Source organism: Carettochelys insculpta, chromosome 11 (genome assembly GCF_033958435.1).
Source record: "Carettochelys insculpta isolate YL-2023 chromosome 11, ASM3395843v1, whole genome shotgun sequence".
Taxonomy (NCBI): Eukaryota; Metazoa; Chordata; order Testudines; family Carettochelyidae; genus Carettochelys; species Carettochelys insculpta.
In genome coordinates, this window is record NC_134147.1 from 20,459,283 (window position 1) to 20,474,818 (window position 15,536).

At 58.6% G+C, this 15,536-nt stretch overlaps 1 protein-coding gene across 1 annotated transcript; it reads right to left on the bottom strand.

The window, feature by feature from the left end:
• Positions 1–3,776: 3,776 nt before the first annotated feature.
• Positions 3,777–10,247, bottom strand: SLC29A2 (solute carrier family 29 member 2). Its single transcript, XM_075005412.1, has 12 exons — positions 10,139–10,247; positions 8,906–8,987; positions 8,487–8,662; positions 7,481–7,620; positions 6,886–7,020; positions 6,628–6,725; positions 6,257–6,341; positions 5,734–5,939; positions 5,414–5,519; positions 5,162–5,247; positions 4,716–4,915; positions 3,777–4,435 (listed from the first exon to the last, which is right to left on the bottom strand). The coding sequence occupies exons 1-12, from the start codon at positions 10,165–10,167 to the stop codon at positions 4,324–4,326; spliced, it is 1,455 nt and encodes a 484-aa protein (XP_074861513.1). The 5' UTR covers positions 10,168–10,247; the 3' UTR covers positions 3,777–4,323.
• Between the last annotated feature and the right edge of the window lie 5,289 nt (positions 10,248–15,536).

Genomic DNA, 15,536 nt, shown 5'->3' on the forward strand with positions numbered 1-15,536 from the left:
TAAACCCAGCCCAGGACACCAGCCAGGCATCTGCAAAAGGGATTCTTAGGGCCACTTTCAAGCATTAGCTGAGCCTGGCCAGCAACCCATCTCTCATTGGCCATGTCTACACGTGCCCCAAACTTCGAAATGGCCACGCAAATGGGACTTCAAAGTAGGCGGGGTCCTTTCGAAAAGGAGCCCCGTCTGGATGTGCTGCGCGGCGGCAAGCCGCGTCAATTTCGAAGCACCGCTGCCGCCCACATGCTAATGAAGCGCTGAATATGCATTTCAGCACTTCATTAGTAAACTTCGAAATGGCCATTTGCGTGGCCATTTCGAAGTTTGGGGCACATGTAGACATAGCCATTGTGGCTGATCTCTGATGGTTCAGACGAGAAGGGTGGTTGGGAAGCTATGCATCAGGGAAAAAAATGCCCTTCCTGACCCCTGATAAGCCAATGTCCAGAAGAATGAGATTTGGTTAGTCCGTGTGGGGCCTGGGTCTAGCCAGCCAGGTGGGGGCTGGGCTTAAGTCGCTGATTGGCGCTGACGGGGGACAAGCTGTTGGGAGCGGGGACTGCCCCAGGGGGTAGTTAATCCTTCCACTACATGGCAGGTGTATAATGTAAATAATTCACATTGAACAGCCCTGGATAGGTATGGCCCAGACAACCTGCTCCTACCCAGCATAGGGAGCAGAGACAACCATGGGAGAAGGGGAGACTTTTACATATCTACTATATATTTGGTGTTGTCTGTCCACTTGTTCATAAACTCCTCTTACATGGTAAGAGCTAGGACCACCAGATTTGCTATGGAGCTTCCTCTTATAATAATTGAAAGCAAGGTAGGGGTTGGTTGTGCCGGGACAATGGGATGTGCCTGGCACAGGATTGCTTAGTGTAAAATGGAAAGGGCTCTGCCATATAATGACCACAGGAGGGCAGCAGGGGACAGAGGATGGAAAGCAGGGATGGTTATATTGTATAATGACCACAGGTGGGCAGCAAGGGACTGAGAGAGGGATGGTAGCTTGCTACATTTCTCATTCTGGCTGGGGAACACAAGGAGCAGACACAGCTGGCTCTGCCCCAGCCAGGGGACATGCATCATTCCCCCAGCTGTGCCCTCTGGAGCTGTGGTGGCCATGAAGTTGCGCTTCACATCTGACCCCCCATGTGCGGCAATAAGAGCGGATGGGGTAGGCTGCTCTCCCTGGGACAGCCAGCGTCCTGAACCCCTCCTCCCCAGAGCAATGGTTTAAGGGAAGCATGTACAGATCTTCCAAAAATGTATTGCGTTAAGGGCCTGAGCACGGCTGGGTAAATCTGCTACAGGTTGAACCTCTGGAGCCCAGCAACATCCATGGTCTGGCATGACTTCAGTTAGCTAGATAACCACTTACCATGGGTGTGACCAAGTGTCCCATAAAGTTTGTTTGGAGCCACCCGTCCTGGCTCCCAGTGTTCGGTGCTGTTATTTAGCTGTAATTTACCCCAAATGTCTTCTAAGAGCCCAGTCAGCAGTGCAAGGGTTGGTAATGTGCTAGGCAATATTGACCTCCCATGATCCAGCAAATTCGCTTGTCCATCCCCCAACCAGATCCCCATGGTGCCGGATGAGAGAGGTTCAACTTGTAGAATGACACACACACACCCCCTTTCACCCTGCAGGAGCTTAGGCAAAACCAGCAGCTCTAATTCCATTTCTCTCTCCAGCAAAACTAACCAGGATGGGAGAGTGTGGGAGGGGTTAGCTGGGAGCTTTGCACCTATTGAACACCTGCCTGCTTAGCCTTGGGTTTCCAGTCCCACCACTCCACAGCCACTCTCACCAGCAGAGGGGGAGTTAACACAAAGAGGCCAAGACAAATCCTTGTAAAAAAACCCACATCACTTTTATTGAAAAAATAAAAAATCACAATTACTGAAAAGAGCCCAAAGCAGCCACTGGAATAAAACAAACCAGCCACCCCTGCACCACTCAGACAAGAGAACCAAAGGGAAAATGCTACCACAGGCTTCTTTTTCAAGGGGATTTCTACAGCACCCACCACCAGGGTATCTGGGCAAATGCCTCCATTCTAGAGATGAGGAAACTGAGGCACAGAGCAGCTAAGGGACGTGATCAAGGTCACAGAGGGAATCTGGGGCACAGCAGGGAAGCAAACCCAGGTCTGCTGAGTCCCCGGACCTACCCCTGGAGCTCTTCCAATAGCAAAATTAGACGCCTACTGGGGGAATCGCTCCTTTGGCTTGGAGGTCCAAGGTCTGTACCCAGCAGGGGATGTTTCTACCCAGCATAACCTGCTAGAGGTGAAGAGACAGACAGCAGGAGGGAGACACAAGGGCAGCAGTTGCAGTAGAGAAATGAGGGGTTACAGTGGATGAAACCTAGGGGTTATGGTGGATGAAAGGCTGGGTATGAGTAAACAGTGTGCCCTGGTAGCCAAGAAGGCTAACGGCATGCTAGGGTGCATTAGGAGGAGCATTGTGAGCAGATCTAGAGAAGTGGTTGTTCCCCTCTATTCAGCACTGGTGAGGCCACATCTGGAATACTGTGTCCAGTTCTGGGCCCCCCAGTATAGAAAGGATGTGGATGTGCTGGAGCAGGTTCAGCGGAGGGCAACAAAAATGATTAAGGGGCTGGAGCACATGCCCTATGAGGACAGGCTGAGGGATTTGGGCTTATTTAGTTTGCAGAAGAGAAGAGTGATTGGCGATTTGATAGCAGCCTTCAACTTCCTCAAAGGGGGCTCTAAAGAGGATGGAGCTAAACTGTTCTCAGTGGTGACAGATGGCAGAACAAGGAGCAATGGGCTGAAGTTACAGAGGGAGAGGTGTAGGTTGGCTATTAGGAAAATCTCTTTCACCAGGAGGGAGGTGAAACACTGGAATGCACTGCCTGGAGAGGTGGTGGGGGTTGATCCTGCTTGAAGCAGAGGGTTGGACTAGATGATCTCCTGAGGTCCCTTCCAAGCCTATGATGCTATGATAATTAACCTTTTATGCACTGGAGAGTAAACAACAAAAAAGGGTTTCTTCCCTTTGTTTGTGGCGCACCAGGCAGTGCCACTGGGTACTGCTAGGAGGGGATGTGCCAGCCCTGGGGGGTGCCAATGGAGATCTGGCAGGCAGGCAGGTTCAGAAGGACTGGGGCCAGCAGGGCTTGGGGGAGGGAAGCCCCTTATAACAACAATCCATGAGATTATTGCACTTCAGGATCTTCCACCAAGGGACTCCCAAGTGCTCTGCAAATGCTGATTAGCTCCAGGGGGAAACTGAGGCACAGAATAATGAAACTGGCTCTCAGCCCCTTCCCCAGCCCAGAGCAGAAGCCCGGAGACCTGGCAGCCCCTGCTCCAACTACCATTAGTTACAGAGCACCTAAAGCAGGGGTTCACCAAGTGGGGGCAGACGAGTGCAGGTGGAGCCGAGCCAACAGTCTGGCTTGGATGTGTGTTTCTACAGCAGAGGCACAGCCCCAAGGTGAAGTGGCAGGAGTTGGGGACAGACCCCAGGAATCCTGGGCTCTTACTGAATTTCCAGGCACGTGGTATGGAGTGGTATCCCTTGGGTAGCCCATGACAACCCCAGACTCTGTCCCCCGCCTGGGCTCAGGAGCCAGCCAAAAAGCAGCCCAGGAGCCCCACAATTAAATACATGAAAAACCCAAATACCACTTTACATGAAGCCTTTCCACACCCCTCCCGCCCATGCTACAGCCCAGGCGGCAGCGACCTTTCCGAGGCAGAGGGCCGAAACGTGACTTTTTGACCTCTACGTACGGTCCAAGCACCTGATTCTTTTTAAAGTCACTAATAGTCCTACTTACAACAGCCTCATTAATAGATGAAGACGCAGAGCTTTGCCGCTTAGCTGGTGGTTGGGAGCAGTAGCTCCTGGCTGCCTGGGGGTGGAGGGATGGGGCTGAGCTCTCACCTTGTGCGTGGATGGAAATTGGCTCATGTGCCGGTCTTGGCACCCATGCCGGGGGTTGCTGCCCCCTGGTCTAGACGCTCCCTTGGTTGGGAGCAGAATGGGTCTGGGGGTGACCCCTGTTAGGGTATCTGCCTTGCAACAGGAGCCGTGGGGGGCAGGGGGCCATGGCTGCAGGACACTGTTCATTACACCTACCAGGCTACAATGCTGCCCATTGAAAGGAAGGGGGAAGTCAGGGCGGTGGGAGGTACCAGTCCCACTCCTAGGCAGAACCCACCCATCCTTTGCTGAGGTCTCCCCCATTCGCCTCCTGTTCCGAGCCCTCCGGGCTGACGAGGCGCGCGCAGCCGAGCCCCTGGCAGATGCTGCGGGACGCTGCAGTGATGGATGTGAGGGGGTCTCACAGCAGGGCCTTGAGGAGGAAGGAGAGTCCTGCCCCACACGACAGCCCCAGGGCTAGGAAGAAGGTCATGAGGGCTCCAGCCAACTCGCTCTCCTGTGGCAAGACCTGCCTGTGGGGGGAGAGGGGCGAGTGGGGGCGGGAAGGAGGGCACGGCTGAGCCCCAGCCCCAGCCCCAGCCCCACTCCGCAGCATGCAGAAACGCCCAGCACTGAGATGCAGCCACTTCTCAGGAGGGCAGCGAGAGCTGTTGAGATCAGGATCCCGCACCCGGAGCAGAGGTGCCACTCGGCGCCCCCTGCAGCCCACCCGCTGCACTGCAGCACAGCGCCCCCTACCAGGCACAGGGGCGTTGCGAGGCAGAGCCCCCGCCCGGCCGGGCCAGCACTCACCTGGGGGCGAGACACATGGTGAGCGAGACGAAGTAGCCGTTGGAGTGGGAGAAAAGCAGCATGAAGAGGATGAACCAGGCGTCTTGGCGGAAGAGCACAGGCAGGCGGGTGCGGGGCTCAGCCTGGCACAGCATCAGCAGGGGCACAAACAGGAAGCGCAGGCCCACCAGCAGAGGGAGCAGCCAGAGCCTCTTCTCTGGCTGGAGAGCGGCAAGGCAGGGGGGTCAGAGCCGGGGGGAACCCTGCAGTCATGGGCTAACCCCCCGGACCCAGTGCAGGCTCACGTCCCCCCATCTATTCCCTTCCAGCGTTACCCCTTCCCCACATCCCTCCCTTGGCCCAGGGGTTCACCACCCATGGAGGCTGCTGATCCCCCCGTCCCTCTCCAGGGGTGCAAAGCTTGGCCGGGGGCTGCCAGCCAGGCCCGGGGGTGCCCCCCAGCTCACCCAGAGAAAGTAGGAGGTGGTGCTGCGGCCCAGCCAGTCCATCACGTTAAACAACAGGAAGCAGCAGACAGGGGTGAAGAACTTCCCTATGAGGGGAGAAGAGACGGGGAACAGGACACGAGGCATTTACCCCTTGGGGCACCTGCTCCAGCCCTGGGGCCATTGCTGCAGCACCCAGCGTGAGGGACTCACGCCAGGAGTCCTGGCTCCCAGCCCCCTGGTTCACACCGAGGCCCCATTCCCTATACTCACTCCACTGCCTGCTCTCCGAGGCGCTGGTGACGGTGGCAGTGATGGCAGGGAACACCGACAGGGTGACTGCGAACACCATGACAATGCAGAGCGCCAGAAGCCAGATCTGCGGCAGGGTGAGAAGACACTCAGAACCGGCCAGGCCAAGCCCCCAGCAGCTCCAGAGCTCCTCGATGACATACTGTTGCCTCCAGGGGCCAAGAGAGGACCTGTTTACCCAAGGACCCCTCACCTGGTTCTGAGACACAGCCACCTCTGAGAGGCGCACGGGGGCTGTTTACAGTGTACGCCAGTGACTCTTCTGGCCCCCCACCTCTTACCTTTCGGAGCACACTGAACGCAGACGGCCCTTTGGGTCCTGGGCTCCTGTTCCATGCACCGGTGGCTCCCCCATTGTGCAGGGGGAAGGCTCCCTTCCCAGGGCTCTCCAGATTGATCTCCACTGTCCTGACTGTCCCATTGGCCATTCCCAGCATTGGCTTGTCTGGGCCCTGCAGCCCGTCTGGCTGGTCCCCGCTCCGCTCCTCTGGGGACACAGTCAGAGGGAGGCAGTGAGCAGGGCTGCCACAGGCCTTCGGCCAGCGGGGGCATAGCTGGAGGTTTGGACTCTCCCCACCATAGCGAGGGTGTGTTGGAGGTGTGACACCCACACACCATGCAACAAGGTCTATGTGCAGCGTGTCAGCCAGCAGGTGGGCACTCAGAGCAGGGCAGGAGGGGTGAGTGCATGGGCAGGAGTGGCCTTACCTGCCCACCCCCACCCTGCCCAGCAATGAGCCCCTCCCCCATGCTGGGGGCAGCGAGATGTGCCCCTGCAGCAAAGGGCCCCAGGGCCTCACTTACCAGGGTCCAGCAGTCCAGCCTTGGTCTCCACCTCATTGCCTGGGTCATGCTGGCAAGTCCGCTCCAGGGAGTGCCGGAAGAAGGCCTGTAGGGGCGACAGGACAGGAGGGGTCTGCGGAAAGGGCACACAACTGTCCCCAGGACAACACACTCTTGCCCCTTCTCTCCCTCCCTTGCTGACACCCTGTCCCCACAGCAGCACCCCCAGCCCTAGCTTCCCCCTGGCTGGGGGCACTGATGGGACACCCCCCACCTAACCCTCTGGGGCCTGGCCTCCATCTTGCTGGCATCCCCAGCCAGCTTGGAGCTGTCTCCCCTAGAGCATGGAGAGCCTGTCCCCCATTCCCCACCCTGGCAGTGCAGCTTCTCACCGTTTGGGGCAGCATCAGGTAGCAGACAATGGAGACCAGGGTCCCAACGCAGGGGGTGATGAAGTAGCTCAGAGCAGACGTCTGGGCATCGGCGCCACCTGAAACAGCCAGCACCAGGCCTGCTGCCCATCCCTACATCCCAGTGCAGCAGCAGCGGGCGCTGCGCTGCAGTGAGGGGGGAATCAGTGGGAAGCACTCACCCCTCGCAGTCAGGGCTGCAGGGAGTGGGGGTGCCGCAGGGGCCCCCAGCATACTCACAAGCCATGGACAGCAGCATGGCACTGGCGGCGAAGGTCCCGGCCATGCCCTGGCCGCTCAGGAAGAGAGTGCTGTAGCCCTGGGGCAGGGTGCCCAGCTGCCCAAACAGGCTGCCTTGCAGGACGGCGCAGAATGCTGGGGAGAGACACAGGGCTCAGAACTGCTCCCGCCACCCGGGAACCCCAGCAGAGCCCAGTGCTGTCGGGGGAGAGGCTGAGCCTGGTTCCAGGCCTTGGCGGGACACTCAGAGCTGCTGCTGTGCAGTGCCAGGCCCAGCAGCTCCTTTCCCACCAACCCTGAGCGTCCCTCCCCGGCCAAAATACATGGGGTCCTTGCTGCCCCCGCCAGTGTATCGCCCTCCGCTGTGCTGCCCGCGTGGAAGCCGAGCACTGGGCACACGTCCCATCCAAGGGCCCCCCAGCCCGATCCCCTGCGCTTACAGCTAGCAGGGTGCATGGTGAGTCCCTGCATCTGGCCGTGTGTGCACCATTCCCGGCCCTCCCAAACCAGCCGCTCTTGGCCCGGGGAGGGATGGGAGCTGCCCCCCTCTCTCCCCGGAGAGGAAGGCCCCCATCCCACCCCCGCAGGCACTCACAGTTAATGAACCACACCGAGCCCATGGTGATGGCGAAGAAGGGCTGGGGGGGTACCTCCACCCTGACCAGCGCGGCGGTGAGGATGAAGAGAAGGAGGTTGCCGCCCAGGCTGCCCAGGATCCGCACCTTGTCTGGGATGCTGCGGGGGGAGGGGCAGGTCTCACCCAGCACTCTGGGACTCCCCCCGCACCGACTGCAGGGAGCTGGTTCAGCAGGACCACAGGGGTGCACAGGGGGCTGGGTCCCCCGTCTTCCTGCTGGCCCCTGCGGTGGGAGTGGGCAATGGGGCTGTGCACAAAGGGACCCTCCCCCTCCCCACCCTGGGGTCGGCAGGGTTAGAAGCTGTTGCAGGGGGCAGTGGGTCAGGGCCGCGGATGTCAACTCTAGTCAATGGGCCCTTGACCCCTCCCTGACCTAGGCACTGCCCCTACTCTGCTCCTGCCCCCCGACTCCTGCTTCACCCCCCCATCCCTATTCCACCTCTTCCCCCAGTCCTGTCCTGCCTCTTCCCACCCCTGCCTGGCACCCTCATTGCAGCTTCTCCCCACCTTCCCCCACACCCAGCATGGCCCATTCCAACTCCTCCCCACCTTCCCCTGCACCCAGCATGGCCCATTCCAACTCCTCCCCACCTTCCCCTGCACCCAGCATGGCCCATTCCAACTCCTCCCCACCTTCCCCTGCACCCAGCATGGCCCATTCCAAGTCCTCCCCACCTTCCCCTGCACCCAGCATGGCCCATTCCAACTCCTCCCCCTCCCTGGCTGGGAATCTGCTCTTGGAGCAAGTGCCCTAGAAGGGCTGGAAGGAGGGGGCGAGTGGGACCACCAGCAGGCAAGGGGGAGCTTGGCTGTTGAGCACTAATTTCTCCCCAGGCTGCTCTAGCCCCAGAGCACCCCCAGGGCTGGCACTGCTGCAGAAAACCATCAGCAGGGCTGGAGTGGGGGGAGCCCTGGGCGGAGGTGCGTCCAGTCCAAGCAGCAGGGCAGGGCTGAGGTCGCTCACCACTGGTAGAGGAAGGAGTTGAGCAGGGTGAAAAGCAGCAGCGGGAGCTGCGACAGCAGCGTCAGCCAGTTGTTGAAGTTGAAGTTATCCTGGGCTGGCCCCGGCTGGGCCCCTGAGCTGTTCCCCTGCAGCCCAGCAGACGAGTTGGTCCCCGTGGTGAGCCGGGCCTGGAAATACTATGGGGGAGAAAGGTGAGATGGGGCTGCTGCCCACGCAGCCTTGCAGGCACCTCCCCTGGGCTCCTGGCAAGACCCCCCCTGCAGGGCTGCATCCCCATCCTGCAGAAGTACGACCCCCTGGCTCCCCAGTGCTCCCCCTTCCATAGCCCAGCACCCCACGTCCCCTCCCCACTGCCCAGCTCCTACCCCAGACCTCTCCCTGCCCTGCCCCCCAGAGCCCCACGGTGTCAGGCTCCGTACCGGGATGGCCGTGATGAAAAAGTTCCAGGGCAAGAGGGTGCCCAGGCCCAGGATGAAGAAGATAATTCCCACAGCACGAAACCTGGGGGAGAGACACCATCGCCATGGGAACCAGGCCTCCTCCTCCAGGGGGCTCTGGCTCTGATCCTCCCCCAGGGGCATTTCCCCCCTGAGGGCTCAGTCTTGTGGCACATCAGCCCCTGCCCAGCCAGCAAGCAGAGGGGGCCCTGATGGGAGGGGGGTTGTTTCCCTTTAGGATCCAGCTATGTGGGGTGCTGGGACTAGAATCCTCAGATTAACTCCCTTCTTCAATACAGAGCCGGTGCCTCCCCCCCACACTGGCACCCTCCCCACCTGCCCTCCCTTTCCTGGCTCTGCAGCTCACGGCTGGACAGGTAAATCTCTTTCCCATCTCGGAGAGCTGCAATTCTCCCGCAAGCTGCACCGAATGGCATGGGTGGGGACTGTACGTTGCCTTATGTCCCACAGCCAGGGACAGAATACGGAGACCTGGTTCCCAGCCAACCCCCTGCTCTAACCACTATACACTACTCCCCTCCCAGAGGAGGGAACAACCCCAGAGGCCTGGCTCCCAGCCACGCCCCACCCAGCTCTAACCTGCTACACCTGACTCCCTTCCCAGAGCTGTGAAGAGAACCCAAGAAGTCAGACTCCCAGCCACCCTGCTCTAACCATTAACCCCACTGCCATGGCTCTGCAGTCATTCCTCATTCACTCCAGGGGACACTAGCTGCATAGCTAATGGGGGTTCCCTGCCTGGGGATGGGTGGGGGTGGTGCTTGAGGCTCCCCAGGGGTGGGGGAAAAGCCTGGGCCAGGGCTCGGCCCCTCTTCCTGCCCCCACTGTGGGTGGGTTCAGCGAGTGAGAGCACCTTGGGATTCCAGAGTGGGCAGGGGGCCCAGCATCAACCCTGGACCCCAGCCTGCTCCTTTACACCCAGGTTTTCCATGGGGCAGCCCCTTTCCAATGCCCCCTCCCCAGCCCATGCACAAACCTGGTACAGAATCCAGGAGTTCTGACTCCCAGCCCCCACCCCGGCCATTGACTTGCCAGAGCCCCACATAGTTGGTGGGGAGAGTGCTGCTGGGCCTGGCAACCCACAGCTGCTGCTCTGATTGTGTTCCCAGTCAATGTCCCTGCCTGGGCAAAGCCCCCCCAACCCAGTGAGCCTTCCCTGGGCTCTGTAGTTGGCAAAGGGGAGCTGCCACTCACCGGTCCTTGGGTGTGTCCTGTCGAGTCATCTGGGTGGTGGCAGCGGTGTTACCAGGCCTTGCGGGGATGGAGGGGGTGGTGGCCTGCCCTGGCTGGTTCCCTGCCACACCTAGAACAACTTTGAACAACCCATGCTTTGAACAACCAGAGAAGGAGCTGTCCTCACCCACCAATCAGCCCCAGGGATGAAAAGTCCCGACCTGTAGAGGAGGGGCTGGGCATAAGGAGAAACATGCTCAGACAGGGCAGATCCTGGCTTGGCTGTGGCGGGCAGGTGAAGACAGAGGCCAGGTAGCTCCAGGATCAGAAACCACAGCCCCTGGGTACCCACGTTCCCTCCCAAAGGCAGGATAGACACCAGGAGTATGGCTCCCAGTCCCTGTCCCCTCCCAGGGCAGGGGCAGAACCCAGGCTCCAGCCCCGACTCACTAGGCCTCACTCTGTTCCTCAGGCCGGGAATAAAACGCAAATCTGGCACCAAGTATCGGAGGGGCAGCCGTGTTAGTCTGGATCTGTAACAGCAACGAAGGGTCCTGTGGCACCTTGTAGACTAACAGAAGAGTTTTGAGCATGAGCTTTCGTGAGCACAGACTCACTTCATCAGATGCATCTGTTGATCAGAGCATCTGATGAAGTGTCTGTGCTCACGAAAGCTCATGCTCAAAACTTTTCTGTTAGTCTATAAGGTGCCACAGGACCCTTTGTTGCTGTTACAAATCTGGCACCAGTGTCCCCTGCTGAGCACCCTGCAGCACAGCAGTGGGGCACTGAGCCCAACACTGGGACAGGAGGGCACGCCCTACTGAACTCCCACACCCTCCCTGCAGCACAGCACCCCCTGCAGTGCACTGGGGCACTGCAGCCAGCACTGACACCTAGGGGAGAGTGCCCCCTAGTGCCAAACAGGGGCATTGGGCCCGCAGTGGCTGTGTAGGCAGAGAGGCCCAAGGAGCTCCCCCAGCACCAGGCCAGCTGGTGAGATTCTGCACTGCGTCTCAGCGTGGGGCCAGCGAAGGGTGAGAGGAAGGGCCGAGGGCCTCCCAGCACTGGCAGCAGACCTGGCCCAGGCTGTATTCCTCTCCCATCACCTACTGGCAGGGCGCTTCACCAGCAATTGGCCAACAGCCCCTTGCCCAGGCTGAGGGGCCCTGCATTTGACTGTCCAGTGTCCCAGCCTTGCCCTGGGTGGTGTCATGAGGCTACAGGCAGCGCTGGCAGCTGCCAGTGAGTTGGGACAAAGGTGAGAGTGGGCCAGTGCACCGCTGCTGGGGGAGGCACGTGTCCCTGTGGGGTGTCAGCCTGTCCTGCTGGCCCCGTGTGGTGTGGCCCCTGGGGAGAAGGGAGCCATGCAGGGTCTTCCCAGAATTCCTTTGTTGCCTGCCTGCAGCACCCACAGCCACCGCACCCTTTGGCTGGGAACAGGAGCAGCAGGGGGCAGAGGCCAGGTAACCAGCAGCCACCGGGACTGCCCCAGCCCGAGACATGCCCCCACACTCTCCCCTATGTATACACCCACCCCATCCCCTGACCCCCCCAGCCTCCTGCCCCCTCCCCTTTAGCTCCGCACATACCCAACCCCCTGCCCTGACTCCTGCCCCACCCACCCCTTCCCTGAGCTCCCCACAGACTCCAACCCCACTGCCCTGAGGCCCACCCCCAGCAGGGGCTGTGGTACTACAGTACCCATAAGAAAGGTAAGTGACTGTCACCCCTGGTGGTAGGAGGCTGGGTTCCCCTCTGGCTGGCTAAAACAAGGCATTGCAGCATGTGCCAGCTAGACGGGGCGGTTATCACAGGAGCCTTGTCTGCAATTTGCCAAAATCTCTGCGGGGCTGTTCAGCCAGTGGTGAAATTCAGAACATCAGACCAAAGGAGAGAATTCCAGAGGCTAGGCTGGGTGCTTAACACTTCCCATTATGGAACAGAAGTTATTGTTACGAGCTTGAAACTTTGCTAGACTTTAACCAGACAGGCTGACATTCCACACCTGGGCACCAGGCCAAACTCCGGGGAAAACTGTCACCCAAACAGCTCCACCCTTCCCAAGAATGAGGTTTGAGAGCAATGCTTGGTTTGCCCTCCTGGGCATGTGCCTGTGTGTGAGTGCGCCCGCAGCGTGTATTCTGGAGATCTTTTTGTTTTGGCTTTGCAATGGGACTTGAAATCTAGTCGGATGCACCACGTGCCAGGGCCTTTGCAACCCCCAGGAAAATCCCTTCCTCCAAACTGGGAAATACTGCAATCTGCATGTGCTCGGTAGAGACCACTAATCTTCCTAAGAGCTCCTCGTCACTGAGCAGGCTCCATCGCCAGAGGGACTGAGCATGCTCCACCAGCTCCACTCTGGGGGGCAAAGGCAGACCTTGCCCTGTAAGGGCTGCCTGGAGCCAGGTGTGGGAGCTGAGCACATATCAGCCCGTGTGCCGCTCTTGGCACCTGTGCCGGGGGTTGCTGAGCCCTGGCATTTCATTTAAATAGCAAAATCAGTGTCACCGTTGAACAACAAGGGCCATGCGTGGGAGCTCGGTACCTGGAGTAAAGCTGCTCCGGACCAGACTGCTGGACCCGTACAAGGGGCTCCACCCCCTTTGACAACCCTCAGCATCAAAACAACACAAACTCTCTGAGTGAAAGCGCCTGTGTCAGGATACCTGTGTTAGGGAGCAACCTTTATCTCCTTCACCGCAAGCTGTGTTGCCCAGAGGACCCTGCTTCACTCAGTGCTCCTGTGACTACTGGCCATTCCAACAAGCAACTCTTCAATGTTTTGTGCCCCCTTCGCTGTTCAGTGAGTGGCCTCGGATTTCCCGTAGTTCACCACCCAGCCCCTGCTCTGAATAGTGATTTCCTCTGGGCTTTTTCTAGAGCAGTGTTTCTTAAACTTTTGGAGACCCCGGAACACCAAACACTATTTTTATGCGGGACACGCGTGAAAATTTGCTTCAGAAAAAAATTGTCGCCCAATGAAAAAAAACCGAAAAACAGCTCCACATACAGCAAAACCAAAAAGAAGTAATATAATCCAGTATCATAGCACTGATGAAGTAACATTGTATCTGCTTTTAATAATGGGAAATAAACACTGGCCTGGTACGATAGCAAAAAGGTGTCAGATGCTCACGGCACACCTGTGAGTTCACGGAATACCAGAGTTCTGCATAACATAGTTTAGACCCGTGTTTCTTAGCTTACCTGAGAACTTTGCAGATGTTAATGACTTGATCTGCTCAATGCTGCTGTAAGAAGAGCCCTGCCCAGATACAAAATTTGTATCCGAATTCCCACCTGTGTTTGCAAAAATGAGCTGTGAATAGGGAACCCGCAGACCTTGATAGAATTGCAGGGCTCTGCGTCCAAGTGTGAGGAGGGCGGTCTCCCGCCATGTGACAGGCAGGAATTGAGGGTCAACCTATATTTACCAGCTGATCGACTGTGCCACTGTTGTTCAACAGTGACACTGATTGGCATTTCATTTAAATAGCAGAGGAGTCAGCAACCCCCGGCACAGGCGCTAAGAGTGGCATGCGAGCTGATATTCACTGGCACTTGAGGCGGGAGCTCAGCCTCACCCCTTCTCCCCCATGCAGCTGGGAGCTTGCTCAAAGCCAGGCCACTGGTGGATTAACAAGACCAGCTACTGCTACCAACCACCACCAAACCGGCAAAGCTCTGCCTGGTAACTGATTTACTAATGAAGCTGTTGTAAGTGGGACTATTAGTGACTTTAAAAGGTATCGCCCACACTGGGACTGCACATAAAGGCCAAAAGAGCAAATGTCAGCCCTCCTCCTGGGATAGGTGGCTGACCCCAATATAGCACCTGTGATGGAGTGGGGGATACCTCTGTGTGTGTGTGTGTGGTTCACAGAGAGTGTGGGGCTCCTGCTGAGGGTAACCCTGACGACCAGGTAACACCTTTGTACTGCAGACAAAGGAGGAGGTGGAGCCTGAGGGGTTTGAATTGGAACTGGGAGTTGGAAGCAGTTAGTCTGGGCTGAGGGAAAGAGAGACCAAGGAGGGGGCAAGGCCCCGGCTCTGGGGGCCCCTCGGGGCCTCCTCTCCCCAGCATGGATTGGACTGGCTGTCTCTGCCTGCTGCACTGACTCCTCTGTACGATGCTGTGTCCTGTCGGCTAATAAACCCGCTGTTCTCCTGCTGAGTGAGAGACTCTCCTGCCTGCGGACAGGGTGCAGAGCTTGGGGGACCCCAGAACCCCATCACACTGGTGTCAGAAGTGGGATGTTCTGCACCCCGAGGATGGAGCATCCAGTAGTAAGTGACGGGCGCCACAGAAGAAGAAGAGGGGCCTGCGAGACCCTGGTGTGCTGACGGGCAGTGAGGTGCAGCTCCCCAAGGCGGAGGGGCCTGCGGCCGAACCCAAGCAACTGCGGTCGTGGTCCTCGAGAGGGGGTGTCACACCCGAGGAGGGGTTACTCCTGGGAATCTGTTGGAGTCGGTCCCAGAAGGTGGAGGGGCCGAGAGCCCAACCCCCAGGAACAAGTGACCCCTGAGGAGGCTGACGCTGAATGAGTTCTTCCCAAGACAGTGTGCTCATGGTCCCTGAGAGCGGGTGTCACACTGAAGAAGGGGTTCCGCTGGGAGTCTGTTGGAGTCGGTCCCAGAGGGCGGAGGGGCCTACGGCCTAACCCTGGGCAGCTTGTGACCCGCAAGGAGCCTGGCACACTGAAGGGATTCTTCCAGGAATCGTGGGGTGCAGAGGGCATCAGCCTGAGAGCCTGCAACCACACTGAGCAACTCCGCTGTGAAGTGGCAGCACCTGGAAACTGAATCGAGATTAAAGAAGCTGGACAAGACAGCGTGGATGTGCAGTGGCAGAGCTGAGGGTTAAGGAAAATCCTGCAGAGGTGAGCCCGGATTGGGGCAGGGAACCCTGGACTGCCTGGAGCTCTGAACCGAGTGGCCTGCCGCAGCTCAAGGAGGGAAGGAGCGATTCCAACCCATCATCTACTAGTGGCCAAGACAGACCTGCGAAGAGTTTTCCAGGCCTGGGCGGAGGAAGGTGCCTGTGTGTCTGTGCAGGAAAGCAGCTTGTCCACTGGGAATGGCAAGTTGTCTGTGAGAGAAGCTGCTCCACCTTCTGTGTGTGTGTGGAGACCAGCGGGGGGGCTGGGACAAAGGAGAGAGTGTCTCCCATTGTCTGTCTGTGTTGAACAGCAGCAGCAGCCTGGGGAGAGAGCAGAGCCTGCGTTTGGAAAAGGTGCCAATGAGGAAACTAGCCCATTGTCTGAGGAAGACTTCCCCAGCCTAGGGTGGCTGGAGAAGGATCCACCAGAAAAGAGCATTCCAGGTGTGTCTCTGAATCCAGCCATGGGGGCTGGAGCAGAGGGAATGGCTCTGCGATGGGCAGTGGTATCCCTGCTAAGGACACTGGTCCTTG

Coding starts and splice junctions, on each gene's coding strand:
- SLC29A2 (XM_075005412.1), bottom strand. CDS start 10,167: ATGACTCGACAGGACACACCCAAGGACCG. Junction 8,663..8,905: donor TTTTCATCACGGCCATCCCG/GTACGGAGCCTG, acceptor TCTCCCCCATAG/TATTTCCAGGCCCGGCTCAC. Junction 7,621..8,486: donor AACTCCTTCCTCTACCAGTG/GTGAGCGACCTC, acceptor CTCCCCCCGCAG/CATCCCAGACAAGGTGCGGA.